General features: G+C 43.3%; 2 protein-coding genes across 4 annotated transcripts in view; one reads left to right on the forward strand and one right to left on the reverse strand.

Moving 5' to 3' along the window:
* Nucleotides 1-16,321, reverse strand: part of PUS10 (pseudouridine synthase 10) — a gene marked incomplete at its 5' end in the record, with an annotated part of 31,594 nt that overhangs the window by 14,667 nt on the left and 606 nt on the right. The window contains 4 exons of one of the 2 annotated variants that reach the window (XM_083857423.1): nt 3,754-3,840; nt 5,090-5,356; nt 6,368-6,504; nt 7,964-7,995. In XM_083857423.1, the coding sequence (XP_083713549.1) occupies nt 3,754-3,840; nt 5,090-5,356; nt 6,368-6,493 (480 nt within the window). Of the gene's footprint in view, nt 1-3,753; nt 3,841-5,089; nt 5,357-6,367; nt 6,505-7,963; nt 7,996-16,321 lie in introns of those variants that run through there. The other variant, XM_083857422.1, reaches the window with a different exon arrangement.
* PEX13 (peroxisomal biogenesis factor 13) lies at nt 8,189-16,307 on the forward strand (the record flags this gene model as incomplete). 2 transcript variants are annotated; one of them, XM_083857425.1, is made up of 4 exons in its annotated part: nt 8,189-8,259; nt 10,296-10,993; nt 11,407-11,532; nt 11,770-16,307. In XM_083857425.1, the coding sequence occupies 4 exons, from the start codon at nt 8,189-8,191 to the stop codon at nt 12,063-12,065; spliced, it is 1,191 nt and encodes a 396-aa protein (XP_083713551.1). In that variant the 3' UTR covers nt 12,066-16,307. The 2 variants fall into 2 exon arrangements, with proteins under 2 accessions (XP_083713551.1, XP_083713552.1); XM_083857426.1 differs by lacking the exon at nt 8,189-8,259 and adding an exon at nt 8,812-8,843.

Here is a 16,321-nt window from a genome sequence, read left to right on the forward strand (position 1 = left end):
AATTCAGTTATTATCCATTATTAAAATTTGAAATAAAAAACATACTTTATCTTATGGTAATCACAGAATTGCCCCCTTATTTAAAACACACCACTTAGTTTAGGGGAACAGGCTAAATATGGAAAAGGTGAGGAACAGAAGGAATAATTCTAGAAATCAGAGGGAGCTTTTAGTACAAATGCTCGAGTTCACTAACAATTAGTAAAAAGAGAAAAACTTTTCTCAGAACTTCCTACAATGAGGCACAACATTTTCAGTTTTCTACTAACAACAACTACAAAATACATTACAACAGGCAGGAAACCACTAAGTAATTCAGTCAGTCTGGGTCACTATCCTCACTGAAGATGAATTCCAAAAATCAAGTTGCTTGATTTGAAACCAACACAACGGAACAGTTTTCAGTCTGTAGGCTGCAGACTTTTAAATCCCTTCCCCATCTTTTATTTTTCATATACTTAAAGAATAACCTCCCCCAGACTCTGCTGAAAGAATCATTGTGCATTCTCAAGGAAATAATTCTAAGGAAGAGGTTTGAAAACAGGTCTCAAACTCCAGGAAGCAGGGCCAGCATCACATGGATATCAGAAGGAACCGCATCACAGATCCCTTTTCCATGCTGATAAGGAACTCAATCAACAAAATAAGTCTATTATCCTTCATTTGGTACATCTATAAGAATGAGGGAACCCTAAAAATAGTGCTAGAAATTAAGAGGGAAGAGAAACGGTGGGGAGAGGACACAAACTTCGTTATATCCATGATACACAAACCCACGCACTGCTGAACAAAACAAATGCAGTTGTAGTGATGAAATCCTGTTTACTCAAATCCACTGCAATTCAATATCCTGCATTTGAAGAGAGTGTGAGTAAGGCTGCTTCACTTGAAGTATACTGTAATCCTGTTTGCATAATAACCCAGATAAAATCATAAATAAAAATAGCGTCAATTGAAATTCCTTGAGTGTATCTCTGAACTAGAGGATGTGACAACCACAGAACTGGGACTAGGAAGCTGCATTTGACAAATGCCAATTTACAAGGAAACCTCTCTCATGGCTTGATTTAGAGTACATGCAGCTTGGGAATGTTTGGGATTAAGGGGGAGGGTTATCTCACTCCTCTTCCCTGTTTTCTTGGGATAAAACTACAAAACTTCGGCACAGGAGCAGCTATGCTAAAATGAGACCAGAGGTCAAATTTCATCCCCTCTCTATCTTGACTTCCAAGTTAACAGAGAATTAAAGAAATTACTTTTCCCCTTCAGTTAAGGGGAAACAATAGATGAGGGTACTGCAAGCACAGAAGCCAAAAGATCCCAAATTCCAAACCACATCCAACCACCAAGCCAGCCAAACCCCTCTACTCTCTCCCAGCTGAACATGGAGCAGGGGATCAGATCCCTCTTCCTCGTAATTACTTCATGTTTGTGAAGTGGTTTGAAAATGAAAAATGCTCATTACAGAGCTGAAGCCTGCAGGGCAATGCTCAGCAGCAAATACATCTCTGGAACACACCAGCCCAGGCACTGTATTGATTAGGAGCTGCAGGATATTATTCTGGTGCCATCTGAGGGAGCACAGTGGCAACAGCTGAAATACCAGGCACAACAATGTTTCAGTGCATTAGAAGAGAGCTTGGAGATAGGGAATTCCAGGATGAGGCACAGGCAGCCCCACAGGGAGTAATGACTACAGATGGTATTTTTATCAATGTCCTTGTAGCAAGCACCAGGATGATGGATCATGAGTGAGACCACGGGCAGAGCCAGCAGTCCCCTTTCTGAAGGGCACGACTCACTTCATATTCTAATAGAGCTGTCTGACATAAACTTGGGACTCCTGGATTTATGATTTATTTCAATCAAATCTCCTCCTGGTGGAAGGAGGCAATTGCTTCCTTGCATCACAGATACAAATACTATGCAAATGTAGATTTTATGTCCCGCTCTTTTCCAGCTCCTCTCATACATTTTAGACTTGGCAGGATGACAACTGTCATAATTAAATGAGATGAAGGTAATACTGAAAGGCAGTTTCTGATTTATTTTTTTTGTTGTTGTTAAAAAAGATGATGGGGAAAATCTGTGTGTCACACCAGAGGGCAGTGGGAGAGAGGCTGCCTTTGGGTGTTCTTTGATGATAGGGTTCCATATGTTCTTGTACACAGCAGGTCAAATAATTAAAAGCAGAATTTAACAAATGGCCTCTTTTCAGCACAAAGCATGTTGAGATATTCTGATATCCGACTTAGATATTTTCAGGCGTTTTTACACACTGTATTGCTGCTTTTCTGTGGCTGTGAAACAGGTTCTCACCTATTTATTTTTAAGTGATAAACAGATAGGAGGTAAATAAATCCCCATGATTTTTAAAGTTCTTCCTCCTCCACCACCGCCCCTTCTCACCCCTGCAATTGGAGCAAACAGCTGCTTTAGCATTCCACAAGACTGGAGGCATGGAATAGAAGGGACAGCAGAAACTTCTTAATCCAAAGTCGAACTAAAAGTGCTTCCAAAGGGAACAGCTCCAGTTTTGGAGCTCCCTACTCACTCCTGTCACTCCATCTATTGATCTGTGGGCCCAGAGAACAGCTCTGGCTCCCTCGGCTGTCCCCAGCAGCCCCAGGCAGTGAGGACATCCCTCCCTCACCCGAACTGCAGTGCAACACCACCCTCTACCGAGGCTTCCTGCAAACATCAGCTGCTCTGGGATCCTCGGCTCACTCCAGGCTTGGGGCTGCAGTAAAACCTGGTAAAGCCTGACTGACCTTCATTTGGGGCTTGCCGCAGCATCACAAAGCATCCCAATACTCACCTACCCTCAAAGTGCCCTTTGACAGACCTCAATTGTTGGAAGCATCCAAAACCAAAATGGGAAACTGGGCAGTTCACCAGCCAGAAAGGACAGAGCAAACACAACAATTGTGCTCAGTTTAAGATGGGAAGGAGAGAATCTTGTGCTCCAGAAGATTTAGGAGTGGAATATTTGTTAGCTATGACAGTGGCACTTGCCCAAGATGCCACAACCAACAGCACTAACACCACTACATGTGCACTAGATTATTTACCAAGCTGTGAGGGAGCAGGACAGACCTCACCACAGCTTCACACAGAAATCCAACCATCTACACTTCTTTCTGCCATGTTCACTGAAGCTTCCAGCACCTTTCAACTACAGCAGGCATCTCTTGTACAGATTTACATGTTGCCCTTCAGAACACCACTTGTGCATCAATTTTAGAACAGTACTTTTGCATCATTTTGTATCAGAAAGCAGAGGAAGACTGCAAAATATCTCACAACTAAGTGACTAAGTGCATTTTCCCATCATTTGAAATGCTGAACACTTCAAGAGTTCATCCTCAAATTGCTTCGTTTGCATTCTGCACTACCAATTACCATTTATCCCTGGAAAGGCACCAACTGTGCCAGTTCTATCTTCAAGAAGGTCCACAAAGCAGGGCTGGCATCTGCATCAAAAACAATTCACTGAGGTTTTCAACAAACTCTTTTTAGGTCTTCACATGGAAGGTTAATTCCTGGGCTAACTGAAAACTGAAGTGACCCAGGCTCTTTACTAATTACAATAATACTCACAAGGAAGGGGAGAGCAGACTTCACTTCCAGCATGGGCTTTTGGGTTTTTTTAAATAATAACAATCAAAAATCAAACCACTTCCAGCTCATACATTCCACAGTTACTTTCTTAAATACATATTTAATTATTTAAGTTATATTTAAGTTACTTACCTCCCTGACAGACAGCTGTGGGGGCAGTGACACAGAAAACACAAAACTGATGAACTGGTAGTCAGCAGAATTCACTTTTTGGCACACCTGTAAGAGAAGGAGCTTAATATGAAACCACAGCAATGGGATTGAGATGATAATTTTTGCTATAGAGCAACCACTGTGAATTCATGTCCAACATACAAATCACAGTAATCACTAACAACTTATTGAAATATAAGCCCTTCTGTCTTGTTAAAAAAAGTTACTAGTCAACAGCACCCTTGGTGCTATGAAACATCCAAACTCACTATTTTCAGGCCAGGCCCAACTGTATATTGAAATTTTAAGTGAAATCAGCATCTCAGATAAGGAAATTTATGTATCAAATAATTATGTTTTGTGGTGCTTTAACAAATGCTGTCAGATTTTCCATCGCTACTAAAGAGAGTAGCTTTTAAACAAATCTCAGCAGTGGAGTCTGTAAAAAGATACATATTCTGCCCATGGAAACAAAAAAGAAAGAATTATGTTCTGCAACAACAGAAACTGCATATTATGCTTTCTGTCTATTCCCATTTTTGATACATTCCTGCAATTAAATCAAATCCTTTTCTATCAAAGCTCTGTTAAATATCTCAGATGACAGTGTGAGTTTTCTAGCTCACATTTCAGTTTGTCACACGAGCAATGCAATTGCTCAGGGATGGCATTTGCAAGACTCTGTGCCCACATTCTCTACTAACTCGCATTTTCTCTATTATCCACAATCTGTTGCATCACCAAAATGTTTTCTTCCCCTGTGGCACTTCATAAAGACAGGTTCATGCTGTGTTAGAAACACGTAGTTCAGAGAACAGCACTCGATGACTCCTCATCTTCCTGTCACATAAAAAAGTGAAGAGAGTTCACCAGTTCCACTGAGGTTTTCCTTGAAAGCAGCTGAACCTCAGGTCATCTCCTAAATTAATGTAACCACGTATCTGTTAGTCCTTTTCTTAGGAAAGTGTGCTCCCTGCAGTCATTCCACTGCACCTGCACTGTTATTTTTAAAGAAAGTGCCACTATGACAAAACCTGGGCAAAATTTGGTCCCACCACAGATGCACAGGTGTGCAGACACAGCCTGGAAGCAGGATGGAATAGGATTTTGCCATCTACATTTCAAATCTTCAAAAGAGGCAAATGTTTTGGCTTGTTGCCTGGACTCTTTCTTTCAAAAGAAAGAGAAAACATTTCTTTTGAGAAAACAACAACAAAAAAAACACCCTGCACAGTGTTTTTAGCCATCGGCTCTATCCCGTAGGCCCCAACATATGCAAGCTCCAGAAAAGTACCCCAAAAGGCAAAAACTTTACCTTTTTAACAAAGCCAGCCTCGCAGAACTCCTGGAGAACTCCCAAGCACACGTTGCAAATGTTCCCAGGCAAGCTCTGGGTGGCAGCATTCCCATCATCAGCCGGAGGGAGCTGTGGGATGGCTACGTTGCAGTTCCGGTCACTGGCACCTTCCTCCCCAGGCTCCAGCCTGAGCCTCTTACACGGTGGGTTAGACACATCCAGACAGACTGAGCCTTCTTCCTCATGACTGTTCCTCAGAAACTTCTGCAAGTCCTTCAGCAGCTCCTAACACAAACACAGGAATCACACCTCTGTGATTGTTTGCTCCTCTTTAAAAGACACAGTTCCATAGGGCAGTGCTGTTCCAGTTGAGGCGTAGTGTAGGTAATTAACGACATGGAATGTTGTTAATTAAAGATGTCTTTATACCCAAAGACATCTTTAAGACACAGTTCAACAGCTCCAAGCTGCATTTCTCTCAAAAGAGAAATTTCCAGAGAAAATATTGCTGAATAGACTTGTTTCTCATCCAAGAACCAAAACATTTTCCAGACCTGGCTTGCAGAAAGACATTTATCTTTGCCCCATCACTATTCCATGGAAAGAGACATTTAGTGCTTTCTTGTAATTTAGATTATATCAGAATTTAATTCCTTCAACTCCACTAGCCCAGGAAGAGAGTTGGCCACTATAATAAAAAGAAAAGAGAACAGACACAGGTGGGAGTGAAATTAAACACACAGGGTAAGAACTTTGTGTCAGGAGAGAAACCTCCAAAAATTAGGAATTACCTGCATGTCTCTGATTCCTGGAAGGATCAGAGACAAGACATAGTTCAGGAAGGAGGATTCACTAAAAGGTTTTCAGTAAGGAAGACAGCAGTTACTGTGTTGTTGCAAATCAGAGGAAAATCAGGAAAACAGGCAAAAGGATAAAAAACGACACAATGAATGAACAGTCCTCAGGTAATTGATAAGAAATGGAAAAGGACAGGGAAGAAAGATGTTGAAAATGAATTCTGGAGAGTCTAAACTTGAGCAAAGACAAAACAATCCAGAGAGACACCAGCAGACACAAGCACAAAGACAGGGGATTAGAGCAAGCTAAGTAGGATGTCTGACAACACCATGTTACTCTGATTTATCCTTAACCTTTGCTCTGCAATTCTTCAGTTGCATCCCCCTGCCAATTCTGCAATTCCATGTAAATTCCCTTTACATTAAGGGAAAAAGCACAGTTTTACATAACTCCTTTTCCTTTCAGGCCAAGAGTCCAAGAACACCACACAGGACAAACCTCGTGGGGATGTCTGTAGAGCATCTGTGACCCCACACAGCAGAACCTCAGAACACATCGTGGGCAAGTGCCAGTGCTGAGCAAGAGCTGAATGATGGGCCTGTCCTTCTCTGTCAGTGGAGACATGCTGGGCAGACCTAAAATTCAACACACAGAAGTGAAAAGAAAAGCTCAGAACAAACATAGTTCAGCATTTCAATAACAAAAAGACTCAGCTGAGACTTTAGCTGCACCATATTTAAAGTGACTGGAATTTTAGAGACACATTTCTTTTAAATCACAGGCAGGAGAGAAGGGGAAGACCAAATCAAAAAGACCCCTGACTGGAGGAAAAGCTTCTCCATTTCTCAGGTTTTTCCTAGAAAAACTGAATTCCTTCTGACAAGGGAATGCTGAGTTTTTGCCCAGTTTTATCTTGGATAAAGTACATGACATGCTAATCTTTACTGAAGGAAGGAAGGTGGAGCTAAGACACATTAAGGCAAATTTAAAATGGGAATTCCTCCTAAAATTGCAGTGACTAAAGAATCAGTGTGTTAAAATCACAAGGAAAAAAAAATAAGAGCCTCAAGTCACTCGCTTTTGTTACACAATTTTTTTTAAGATTTATTTCCCTTCTCTATATAGGACTCAAGTTTTTGTGAGAAATCTCACAATGCTTTTTTTCACCCCTAAAATATCATGGCTAATTTGGTTTCCTGTCATTCTCTCTGCCCAGAACTTTAGAAAAGACTGGGTTTTGTTTTTGTTCTTTCAGTGTTTTTGTGGGTTTTTTGCCAAAATTTTGTGAAGTGACAGAACTCAGTAATTTTTTTCAGAAGAAGAGAGATTCCCAGTGAACTGCTCACCCTTACTGGACATCTAGGAAATTTCAGGAGGCAAATAAGGATAACCACAGTCGTTCAGACCAAAGGTTTAATGAGTCCACTGCCACTCAAAGCAGGAATAAATTCAGCAAGGAATTCCACAGTACTAATGAACCACTTGACTTTGCTTTGGGCTGAGCTCCTGTAAGCAACATTTGATGCTCTCCTAGTTCTCGTGTCCCAAGGGATGGGATGTATCCATGTGTTCCATGCCACATCCAATCCTGCTCAGGAGTACCTTGCACAGAAATACTGAAGCCATGGGAAACCTCCACAGCACAGAAAGGTTATTAATTCAATTAATTTCGTTAGCCCTGGATTCGGATGCTTTATGATAAGTTGTAAAAAACCAAGGCTACCTGGAAAACTCCAAAGCTGCTTTTAGAGAGAAAGAGCAAACACGAAAAAACACGCTTTTAGGTAAATGCAACCTCAGTTCATCTCCATGAGACTTAAATACCGGCGCTGTGTGACACGTAACGGCAAAGGTGGCGATATTCCCGACACTTGCTGGCGATGCTGGGGGAGGAATCGAGGCCCCGCTCCGGCCCAGCACCTCAGGGCGGAGCTCAGCACCCCTCACGTCTGAGGGCAGGGGGGCTCGGGACCCCCCTTCCGCCTCCGTTCCCGCTCCATTCGCCTTCCGGCTCTCACTCGCACTCTCATTCCCGCTCACGATCCCACTCCCATTCCCATTCCCGTTCCTATTCCCGCTCCCGGTCCCGCTCACCCCTCACGCAGTGGTCCGCGGACCCCGGCACAGGCTCGCTCAGCAGAGTGGCAGAGCGCATCGCTCGGCCGGCGTGCTGGGGCGCCGCGCCCACAGGGCGGCTGGTGGAATAGCTCGGCGTTCCCGCGTGACGCCTGCCGGCGGGCGGGGCACAGAGAGGTCGAACCCGAACCGAGCGGGGCCGAGTGAGGCCGAGCCGGGGTCGAGCGGAGCCGAGCGGGTGCGATGGCGGCGACGCCGCCGCCCCCCAAGCCTTGGGAGTCCCGGCGGCTGCCGGGCGCCGCGCCCGCCTTCCAGTGAGTGCGGCCGTCCCTCCCCGGGTGTCCCCGCCGCCGAGGCCGAGGGTGTTCTCCCCTTCCCGGCCGGCCGGGCCCGCTGCCCCGGGGCGGGCTCAAAGGTCAGGCCCGGCCAGGGCTGAGCGCGGCCCGGGGCCGCCCCGCACCGTGAGGGGCTTGTGCCGGGCCGGGAGGGCTGGGCCAGGCTGGGCTGGGCTGGGCGTGCGGGGCTGCGGGCTCAAACCCCGCTGGTGTCAGAGGGAAGGGAAAGCTGTGTTGTCACCGGTGGTGAACGAGTTCACAGTTCACTCCTGGGAGCATTCGTAGTCCTCGTCTGGCGGCATTCACAGTCCTCGTCTGTGGCATTCACAGTCCTCGTCTGTGGCATTCTTAGTCCATTCCTGGCGGCTTTTGCAGTCCTTTCCCGGGGCTGTGCAGCTCCGTGAGCCCCCGAGCCTCTGCAGGGCTGGCTGGGGGAGCTGCTGTCACCCGCAGGACTTGGAAAGGATCGCTGTGTGTTGTCGGTGTCCTGTGTGTTCCCGTCTTCTGGGAGCTCTCCCAGAAAACCCAGCCCGCTCGTGGGGAAGGATGCACAGAGAGCGTTTGTAAGCTCCTTATTTTTAATGGAAAGTCAAGGAAGGCTCGCTAGGTTGCTAAATGCTCATCTTGTTTTTCACTGGGTGCTGGCGATTGCAGCTGGAGGGAGCTGAAACTGGGCGAAAGATTGGCCCGAAACTAAACATTGAGCAGAAAGTTCGCTGTGTTTTCTGCAGCGTGCAGAGCCAGCAGTTTGGTGTTGGTTTTTCATTCTGGGTTTGTTTACCCCATTTTAAATGGCTTCAGGCAGCTTTGAAGTGGGGTGTCCCAAGTTGGCTGCTGGACAGGAGACTGTAATGTGACTAACCGAATTACAGCAGCTCTGTTGGCTGGGGTAATAACCTATTTTTCCTCATGTTTTCAACTGCTGAAAGAGTTACAGTCTGCAGTGGAAAAAGCAGCAGTGTAAAGATACAAATATTATTCTTTGCTGTGGAAACCTTTAAGTTTTGCTGAGAAGCTGTTCCCTACCTTGTATGGAAATAGTACAGCAAGCAGCAGCTCCATAGCAATTCCAGTTTGACTTCCTTCTTTTTTTTGTGGACTGCAGAAGTGGGAAGTCATGGGACGAGGCAGTAAGCATGGAAAATAAAATGTTTGACTTTTGGGGTGATGATGTGTGAATGAAACACATTTTTATTGGCAGGACTGGCAGAAGTTGGACAGAAAGCTGCTTGACAGAATTCAAATGCCAGTCGAGTACTTCCAGAGTTTTGTTACAAAGGGCATTGATAACACAATTTAAACTTATGGGCATTCAAAGGAAAATTAAAAATACTAAATTAAGACCTCTCTCTGCCAACACTCCTCAGCAGTAGATTCACCCTTTGACAACGTGCACAGGGGTAATCAGGTAGTTTGGGTAGAGAGGGAAATTGGGGTCCCCAAACAAAGCCCTTGCACATATTGTTGCATAATTACTTAGATTCTTAATTAGGTCATATCACCCTGTAAGAGTGGATTCAGAGGAGCTCTCAAGCTTTCTTCTTGCTGTATCATTGGCTCATTGTGTAGAAAAGCTGGGAACAAGGGTTGGAAATAAAGCTTTTAGACTGGTAAGTTCACAAGAGTTTGTGTTAGGGCGTGTGAGAGGGTTTCATGTGCAGAAGAATGACCTGGGTGTTAAAGCAGCAGGTTTGATGGCTCTGGGTTGTGTATTTCATGTGTTGATACGTTAAACACACAATAAATGATAGAATAAATAGACCAAGTTTTTCCATGTTTACATTCCAGCTTCATGTTTACACTGAATATCTGATTATGGGGTTTTATTCCCTTGAAGGTTCTGTGTTTCTTGTCCAGATTTTTTATGCTGTTCAGCGTACTGAGTGTTGGGCTCCCATGTTCCCTATCCCTGCACTGCTGGAACTCTCTGTGGTGTTTATGCAGTTAGCCAAGGGCTCTGTGGAAAGGAAAACTTAAACTTTGGGTGCTGATCTTGATTCTCTGAATCTCTTTAGGTCTGCTGACCTGGGCGACAACCTGCTGACCAGGCCGGGGCAGCCCGCGGTGGCGCGAATCCCTCCGCCCATTTTGCCGAGGCCGTCCCAGCAAACGACGAGCAGCAGCCTGAGCGCCTTCAGGCCGGCCTACAGCAGCTCCTTCTCCCCGGGCTACGGCTCCTATGGCACCTCCTTCTACGGAAGCTACAGCCCCTACAGCTACGGCTACGGCGGGCTGGGCTATAACCGCTTCTGCGCCGAGGGCATCCCCCCCAGCAGGTTTGTGCAGCAGGCCGAGGAGAGCAGCAGGGGGGCCTTCCAGTCCATCGAGAGCATCGTGCACGCCTTCGCCTCCGTCAGCATGATGATGGACGCCACCTTCTCGGCCGTCTACAACAGCTTCAGGGCCGTGCTGGACGTGGCCAACCACTTCTCCCGCCTCAAGGTCCACTTCACCAAGGTGTTTTCGGCTTTTGCCCTAGTGAGGACTGTCAGGTACCTCTACCAGCGCCTGCAGCGCCTGCTGGGCCTGCGGCAGAGCTGTGAGAACGAGGATTTGTGGGCTGAGAGCGAGGGCAAAGTGGCTCGTGCCGGCTTTGAAGACAAGGTGGCTAACTCTGCAAAGTCCTGGCCCATTTTCTTGTTCTTTGCTGTTATATTGGGAGGCCCCTACCTGATTTGGAAGCTGCTTTCTACACACAGTGATGAAGAAGCAGGTAAAGATGAGAAGTGCAGTGTGTATTGTTCCTTTTGTTGTTGCCTGTATAGTGATTAATCTCACACTACAGCAGTAGTAATTAATAGATACTGGGGCACAGTACTGAATTTTAAGCATGTGATGCAAGTGACAGCCTGCTTAAATAACTCCTTGTTAAGATGTGGTTTCCTGCTGAAGCTTTCTGTGATTCCAGAATCATGGTTCCTCTCAATTTTTCATTCTTTCCTATTAGATGTGGTAGTTTGATTTGGGTGGGACAAGTATTAGTTGAATTTACTCAGCAAATCTTGCTTTTCATGTTACTTCTGTCACTCCTGTATTGGAAAAGTGTTAGCAAGGAAGTTAAAATATTTTCTTCACCAAGCTTTGTAACTGAAAGCAGATGAACTTGTGATTTGTGTTTGAAAACAGTGTCTAGTAACTGGGCGAGTGGAGAAGATGACCATGTGGTTGGAAGAGCAGAGTATGATTTCAATGCTCTTTCAGAAGAAGAAATTTCTTTCCGTGCTGGTGACATGCTGAGATTAGCACCCAAAGGTAAACTTTGGATTTTCTGTTTATTTTCTCACCACACGTGAAGTAAGTTATAGTGGAAGAGTCTGAAAATTGAAACAAAAAAGCCCCCAAACCACCTAATTAACCAAATTCCTCATCCACACCAATTTTTACTTCCTGTTAAGTGGTTACTTGCATTCCTATAAAACTTACAGAGTAGTTTTGTCCAATTTTGTTGAATTGTCTTGTAACTTGATGCATTTACATTCTTTGTTTCAGAACAACAACCCAAGATCCGTGGTTGGCTTCTGGCTAGTTACGATGGCCAAACAACAGGACTTGTGCCAGCTAATTACATCAAAATCCTGGGCAAAAGGAGAGGTAGGAGAACAGCAGACCTGGAAAGGGCTCCAGAGCAGCGGCCAGCCTTTCCCAACACAGCTGTCCGAGGAGCTCCTGCTGCTGTGACTTTAGGGGAGCAGGAGGCTGCCTTTGAAACTGTTTTTGCTGGAAGCAGCAAAGCTCCAGCTGCGTCGGACTCCGCTGTGGCTGGCGGGGAGAAGCAGGAACTCTGATGCACTTGGATCAACCAAGCAGCTGAACTGTGCTTTAACCGCTTAGGGTTTGTTGAAAATCTGGTTTGTAGTGGAGCACTGGTGGGTCTGTACCAGTTATTGCTGCTACTGGCTGGTGAAGGGATGGAGAAATGATTGCTCAAATTAGTGGTATTTATTTTTGACTCACCTAAGGCTGTACGTCAGTGATTCTACCCACCCACCTGGCAGCCACTCTGAGATCTTGAGATAGGAGAAGTGAGGCATTTATAAAAAAGCAAACAAAGGAAAAAAGAAATTGGGACTGCCATTCTTGTTTAGGAGACAAATTAACACCCAGTCTTCATAGGAGTATGGAGCCTCTTCAATAGATGTGCAAAGGGAGGATTGATTTCTGTCAGATGTCCTCCAAAACCTCACACTCAGGACCATAAAGGAGTAGTGGCACATTGTCTCCCTCTGAAAGGAGGGAGGGTTGCAGGAGATGCACACAACTGAATAGTTAGAAGGTTTAAGTTGCTTTTCCTAAGAAGTAGGGTTCTGTCATAAAGGACAGCTCTTAGGCAAAGAGGGACTTGGAGGAAGGGAGGAGAAATAGAGTTTGCAAAGGGAGAGCAGTGGGGCATCACCAGTAGTTCCAAGCAGTTTTGTTTTGTTTATTAAAAGGACCTTAGAATAAAGAGTATTCTGCAGTCAGGCACTCATCAGTTGTTACTCCCTTAACTAACTTTGCTAATCACTCAGCCATTTTGTGTTGTAGCCTGTTAGCTGCCTATCCTATCAGCTACCATCTGCATCTCAACTGATTTCTGTCCTTTATCAATTTCATATGAGTGTCAAAATATCTATCCTGTGTTTTTGAGCAGTAGGAAGGCCTTGAGTTGGGGGAAGATGAAAGTAATTGGAGCATCAAAGAAAAAGTAATGTTTCTTGCTTAATTGTCTCAGTTAGAGAAGGCCTTGGAGTTGGACAAATTTTTTATGCTGCCTTTCAGGTGGTAAATTTTGCATCTGCCCATAAAATTTGAGGGCTCCAGTTTATCAAAAGCCATAAAAATATTAAGACTCTTCAGAGTATTTTCTTCATGTGGGTGTTTGAGAATTCTGTCTTGAAATACTGTCTTGGTTTTTTTGTTAAATGAAGCAAAGATAATTAAAACTTTTTTTTTTCCCTTGTAAAATGTATGTATAACATGTTGAACTTCTAAAGGTTGCATCAGTGGATTAAATAACCAAGTTTGTCTTAATCATTAAAATAGCTGTTTTATTTTAAAGTTTCTTGAAAATATAAGTAGGGCACCAGCCTTTGCTCAATTGATTGAGTAGTTTCAGTTTGACCGTTCCTACAGGGATCTTCAACACCCAGTATGTGTTACCAAAGCTTTCAGTATTTGTATTTTAATTGCATTTGCTGCCCTTGGGCTCTTAGAAGTCTATTCAACACAACAAAACTCTAAAAAAACCTGAAATGAGCACAGTTTTATTGAGGTAGAGTGGCTGAAAAGACAAATATTATGCTGGAACCTTGATTGTAAAATAATCCCTGAATGCCTGTTGTTAATAAATAGAACATGATTTTAAGTGGTTGTTCTCAGGTATTGGGAGATGGTGGTTAGAATAATTTATAGTAAATTGTTAGATTTTCAAGTGCAGATGTAAAGGAAAAAGTAGTTAAAGGGCACATGAAAACCTTGGGGTTTAACACAAAACATGTTCCTGAAACATTGCCCTGTGTACCAGGGCATAGAAGAAAATGATGTGTATTTGAAAATTATATCTGTTGTTGAAAAAAAAAAAAAAGTGAAATCTAAAACACAGAGAGGCAAAAGGGGGGAGGGGTGTATCAAGTGTTCAGTTCTGTGTGCAGAGTGTCCCTGGAGGGAATTAATTTACTGTTCTGAGATGTAATTAATGGACTATCAGCCTCCCCTGTCAGTGAAAGATTTCAATCAGAGGAAGGGTCTTTAAATGAATGAATAAATAAACCCCAAAGTTTGTTTTGTTTTTTTTTCTTTTTGCAAGAGTATCCATTCAGGTAATTTTTTTTTCTGGCTATTAGATTTTTTTTTTCCGTTTTCTGGCTCAGAACAAGTTGAGAAGACAATGCCGTGATGCTTGTTGGAATGTTTTAAGTCTTATTTTTAGAAAGATAAATTTAATTTCACTTTCAGGTCTTACTATTTTGACAACAATTCATTTAGTAGGAAGATAGGTTATTCTTACCCGAGTTGTCTTTATATTTGTTTGACTTAGCCTACAAGTCACTATTGTATGTGTTAAATTTCAACAAGAATTTTGATCCTTTTAATCTCACAATTATCTTAATTGGAAAAGAAGGCTCTGAGGAAATGAAGTCAGTTATTTAACTCACAATTAATTGTACTGATTGCAGAAGGGTATTAAAGTTCATTGGAGTCAAATAGACACTACAATACACTGTCTGTTTCTGTCTGTGTTTCAGGCTACAGAAAAAAGACCTAAATGAGCACTGGGTGGAAAGGGAGGCTGGTGGACAGACTGCTCAAGACTTGCACAACTTTAGGAAGGGGAGGAGACCTAGAGGAGCAGGTGTGGCTGCAACAGGAGAGTAGAAAAGGAGATCAGAAAAGTTGTTGAAATACTGCTTAAGCTAAGCATTGGGCAAGGAGCTCTTATTTTGAGGTCTGTACATACTAATAACTTTGCTATTCTTTGGAATTATTTATATAGCTGTAGCAGAGCTAGAAGTCTGTTACAGAACTTTGACATCTGTTTATATAAGATTTTAGTTTATTCTTACTTAAATCTTACTGATACTGTTGAGTAGATCAACCATTTTCTGCTGGAATATGTGAGCTGCTGACAGATGCCACTGCTGAGTGGTTCTTGGGGTGCAAACAGAACATGAACATGCACAGGGTCAGAGCTTTGTTCAGCTTTCTGAATAATAAATTTAAAATCCTCTGTCTGGTAGAAGTAAATTGGCCACTTTGCACAGGTTCAAAAACTCTTGTGTGGAATTAGGGTCCATCTGAGATATTAAGGTTGTTCTGACTCACTTGGTGGTCTTGGTGGAATTTGCTACTGAGCTAAATACAAGGCAAATGTAGTTTCTTAGAAATCTCATCTGCTGGTAATGAAAACCTTCCAGAAGAGGTGCAAACTTGGAAACCAGCACAGGGATTTCTTGACAGACCGGTGCAGAAATACTCATGTGTGCAATCATAGCAGAACTGTACTCATTTTACAAAACATAACAGAGAAGTTATCTTCTTATGTAACTCCTTCCAGATTTTTATCCGTGCAGGTGTGGCCCAAGTGTTGAGATTGGTGAACATTTTTGGGCTGTAAAGAAAAGTAGTAATTGTGTGTGCCCACAGGTGATGAGACACATCCTGTTCTCTTCTCCTCATGTCTTGGACTGGTTCCTTTGCAGAGAAATTGGAAGCAGCTTTGGGCTGATAAATCTGTCCCCTGAGTTCTGTGGCCATGTAGAGCTCAGCCTTTGGACAGATGGATAATCCCTCCTTGGAGCAAGTGTACTGGTGTAACTGGTTTGACTGGTGACAGAGGCATGACGTCAGTGCAGGGCACACCTGGCTCCTTCTTACCTGCTTTGAGCAATTCCCTGAATTTCACAATAGTCACAAAAACTATCAGACTCCAGCAAGTGACAGGGATTATTTATGCTGTCAGAGTATAAACACAGTCTTGTGGTTTTAGAAATGAAAACTATAAAGAGACAGTTCTACTACCTTTGAATTATTGTAACTGATCTAGCACAGGCTCTAGAACAGCAAATATGTAAAATTTAAGATAGTGATTTTTTGTTTATTCTCAAATACTGATTTTTTTTTTTCTTATTTGAAAAAATAAACAGGAGTGGGAACTGAACTTCTGCCTGTCAGCACAGATTAATGAAAAAAACATGTTCCTTTTCTCTTGACATACCATCAAATTTCCATTCATCATGAAATATGTGGATGCCATCAAAATGCAGCAATATTCCAGCCTTAGTTTATTCTGTGGGTGGCTGTCGGGTGGTATGAAATCGGTGTGTTTTGCTTTCCCTGAGACCTAAAGGAAGCTTTCAGACTGACTTAGAGAATGTAGATTTCAGATACTTCTCTAGACTGGTGGAATCTTTTTTTTTTCCTGAATTTTTCTGTGCTTTTTTTTTTTTTTTTTTTTTTTTTTTTCATTCTCTGTCCTCATTGTACTATTCCAGAGTTTACAGGTGGGGTTTTTGAAAAGAAAATTATTAATATCCCTGATTTTTGCCAAACTACCACGAAGGAA

Source organism: Zosterops lateralis (assembly GCF_965231275.1).
Source record: "Zosterops lateralis genome assembly, chromosome: 3".
Lineage (NCBI taxonomy): Eukaryota > Metazoa > Chordata > Aves > Passeriformes > Zosteropidae > Zosterops > Zosterops lateralis.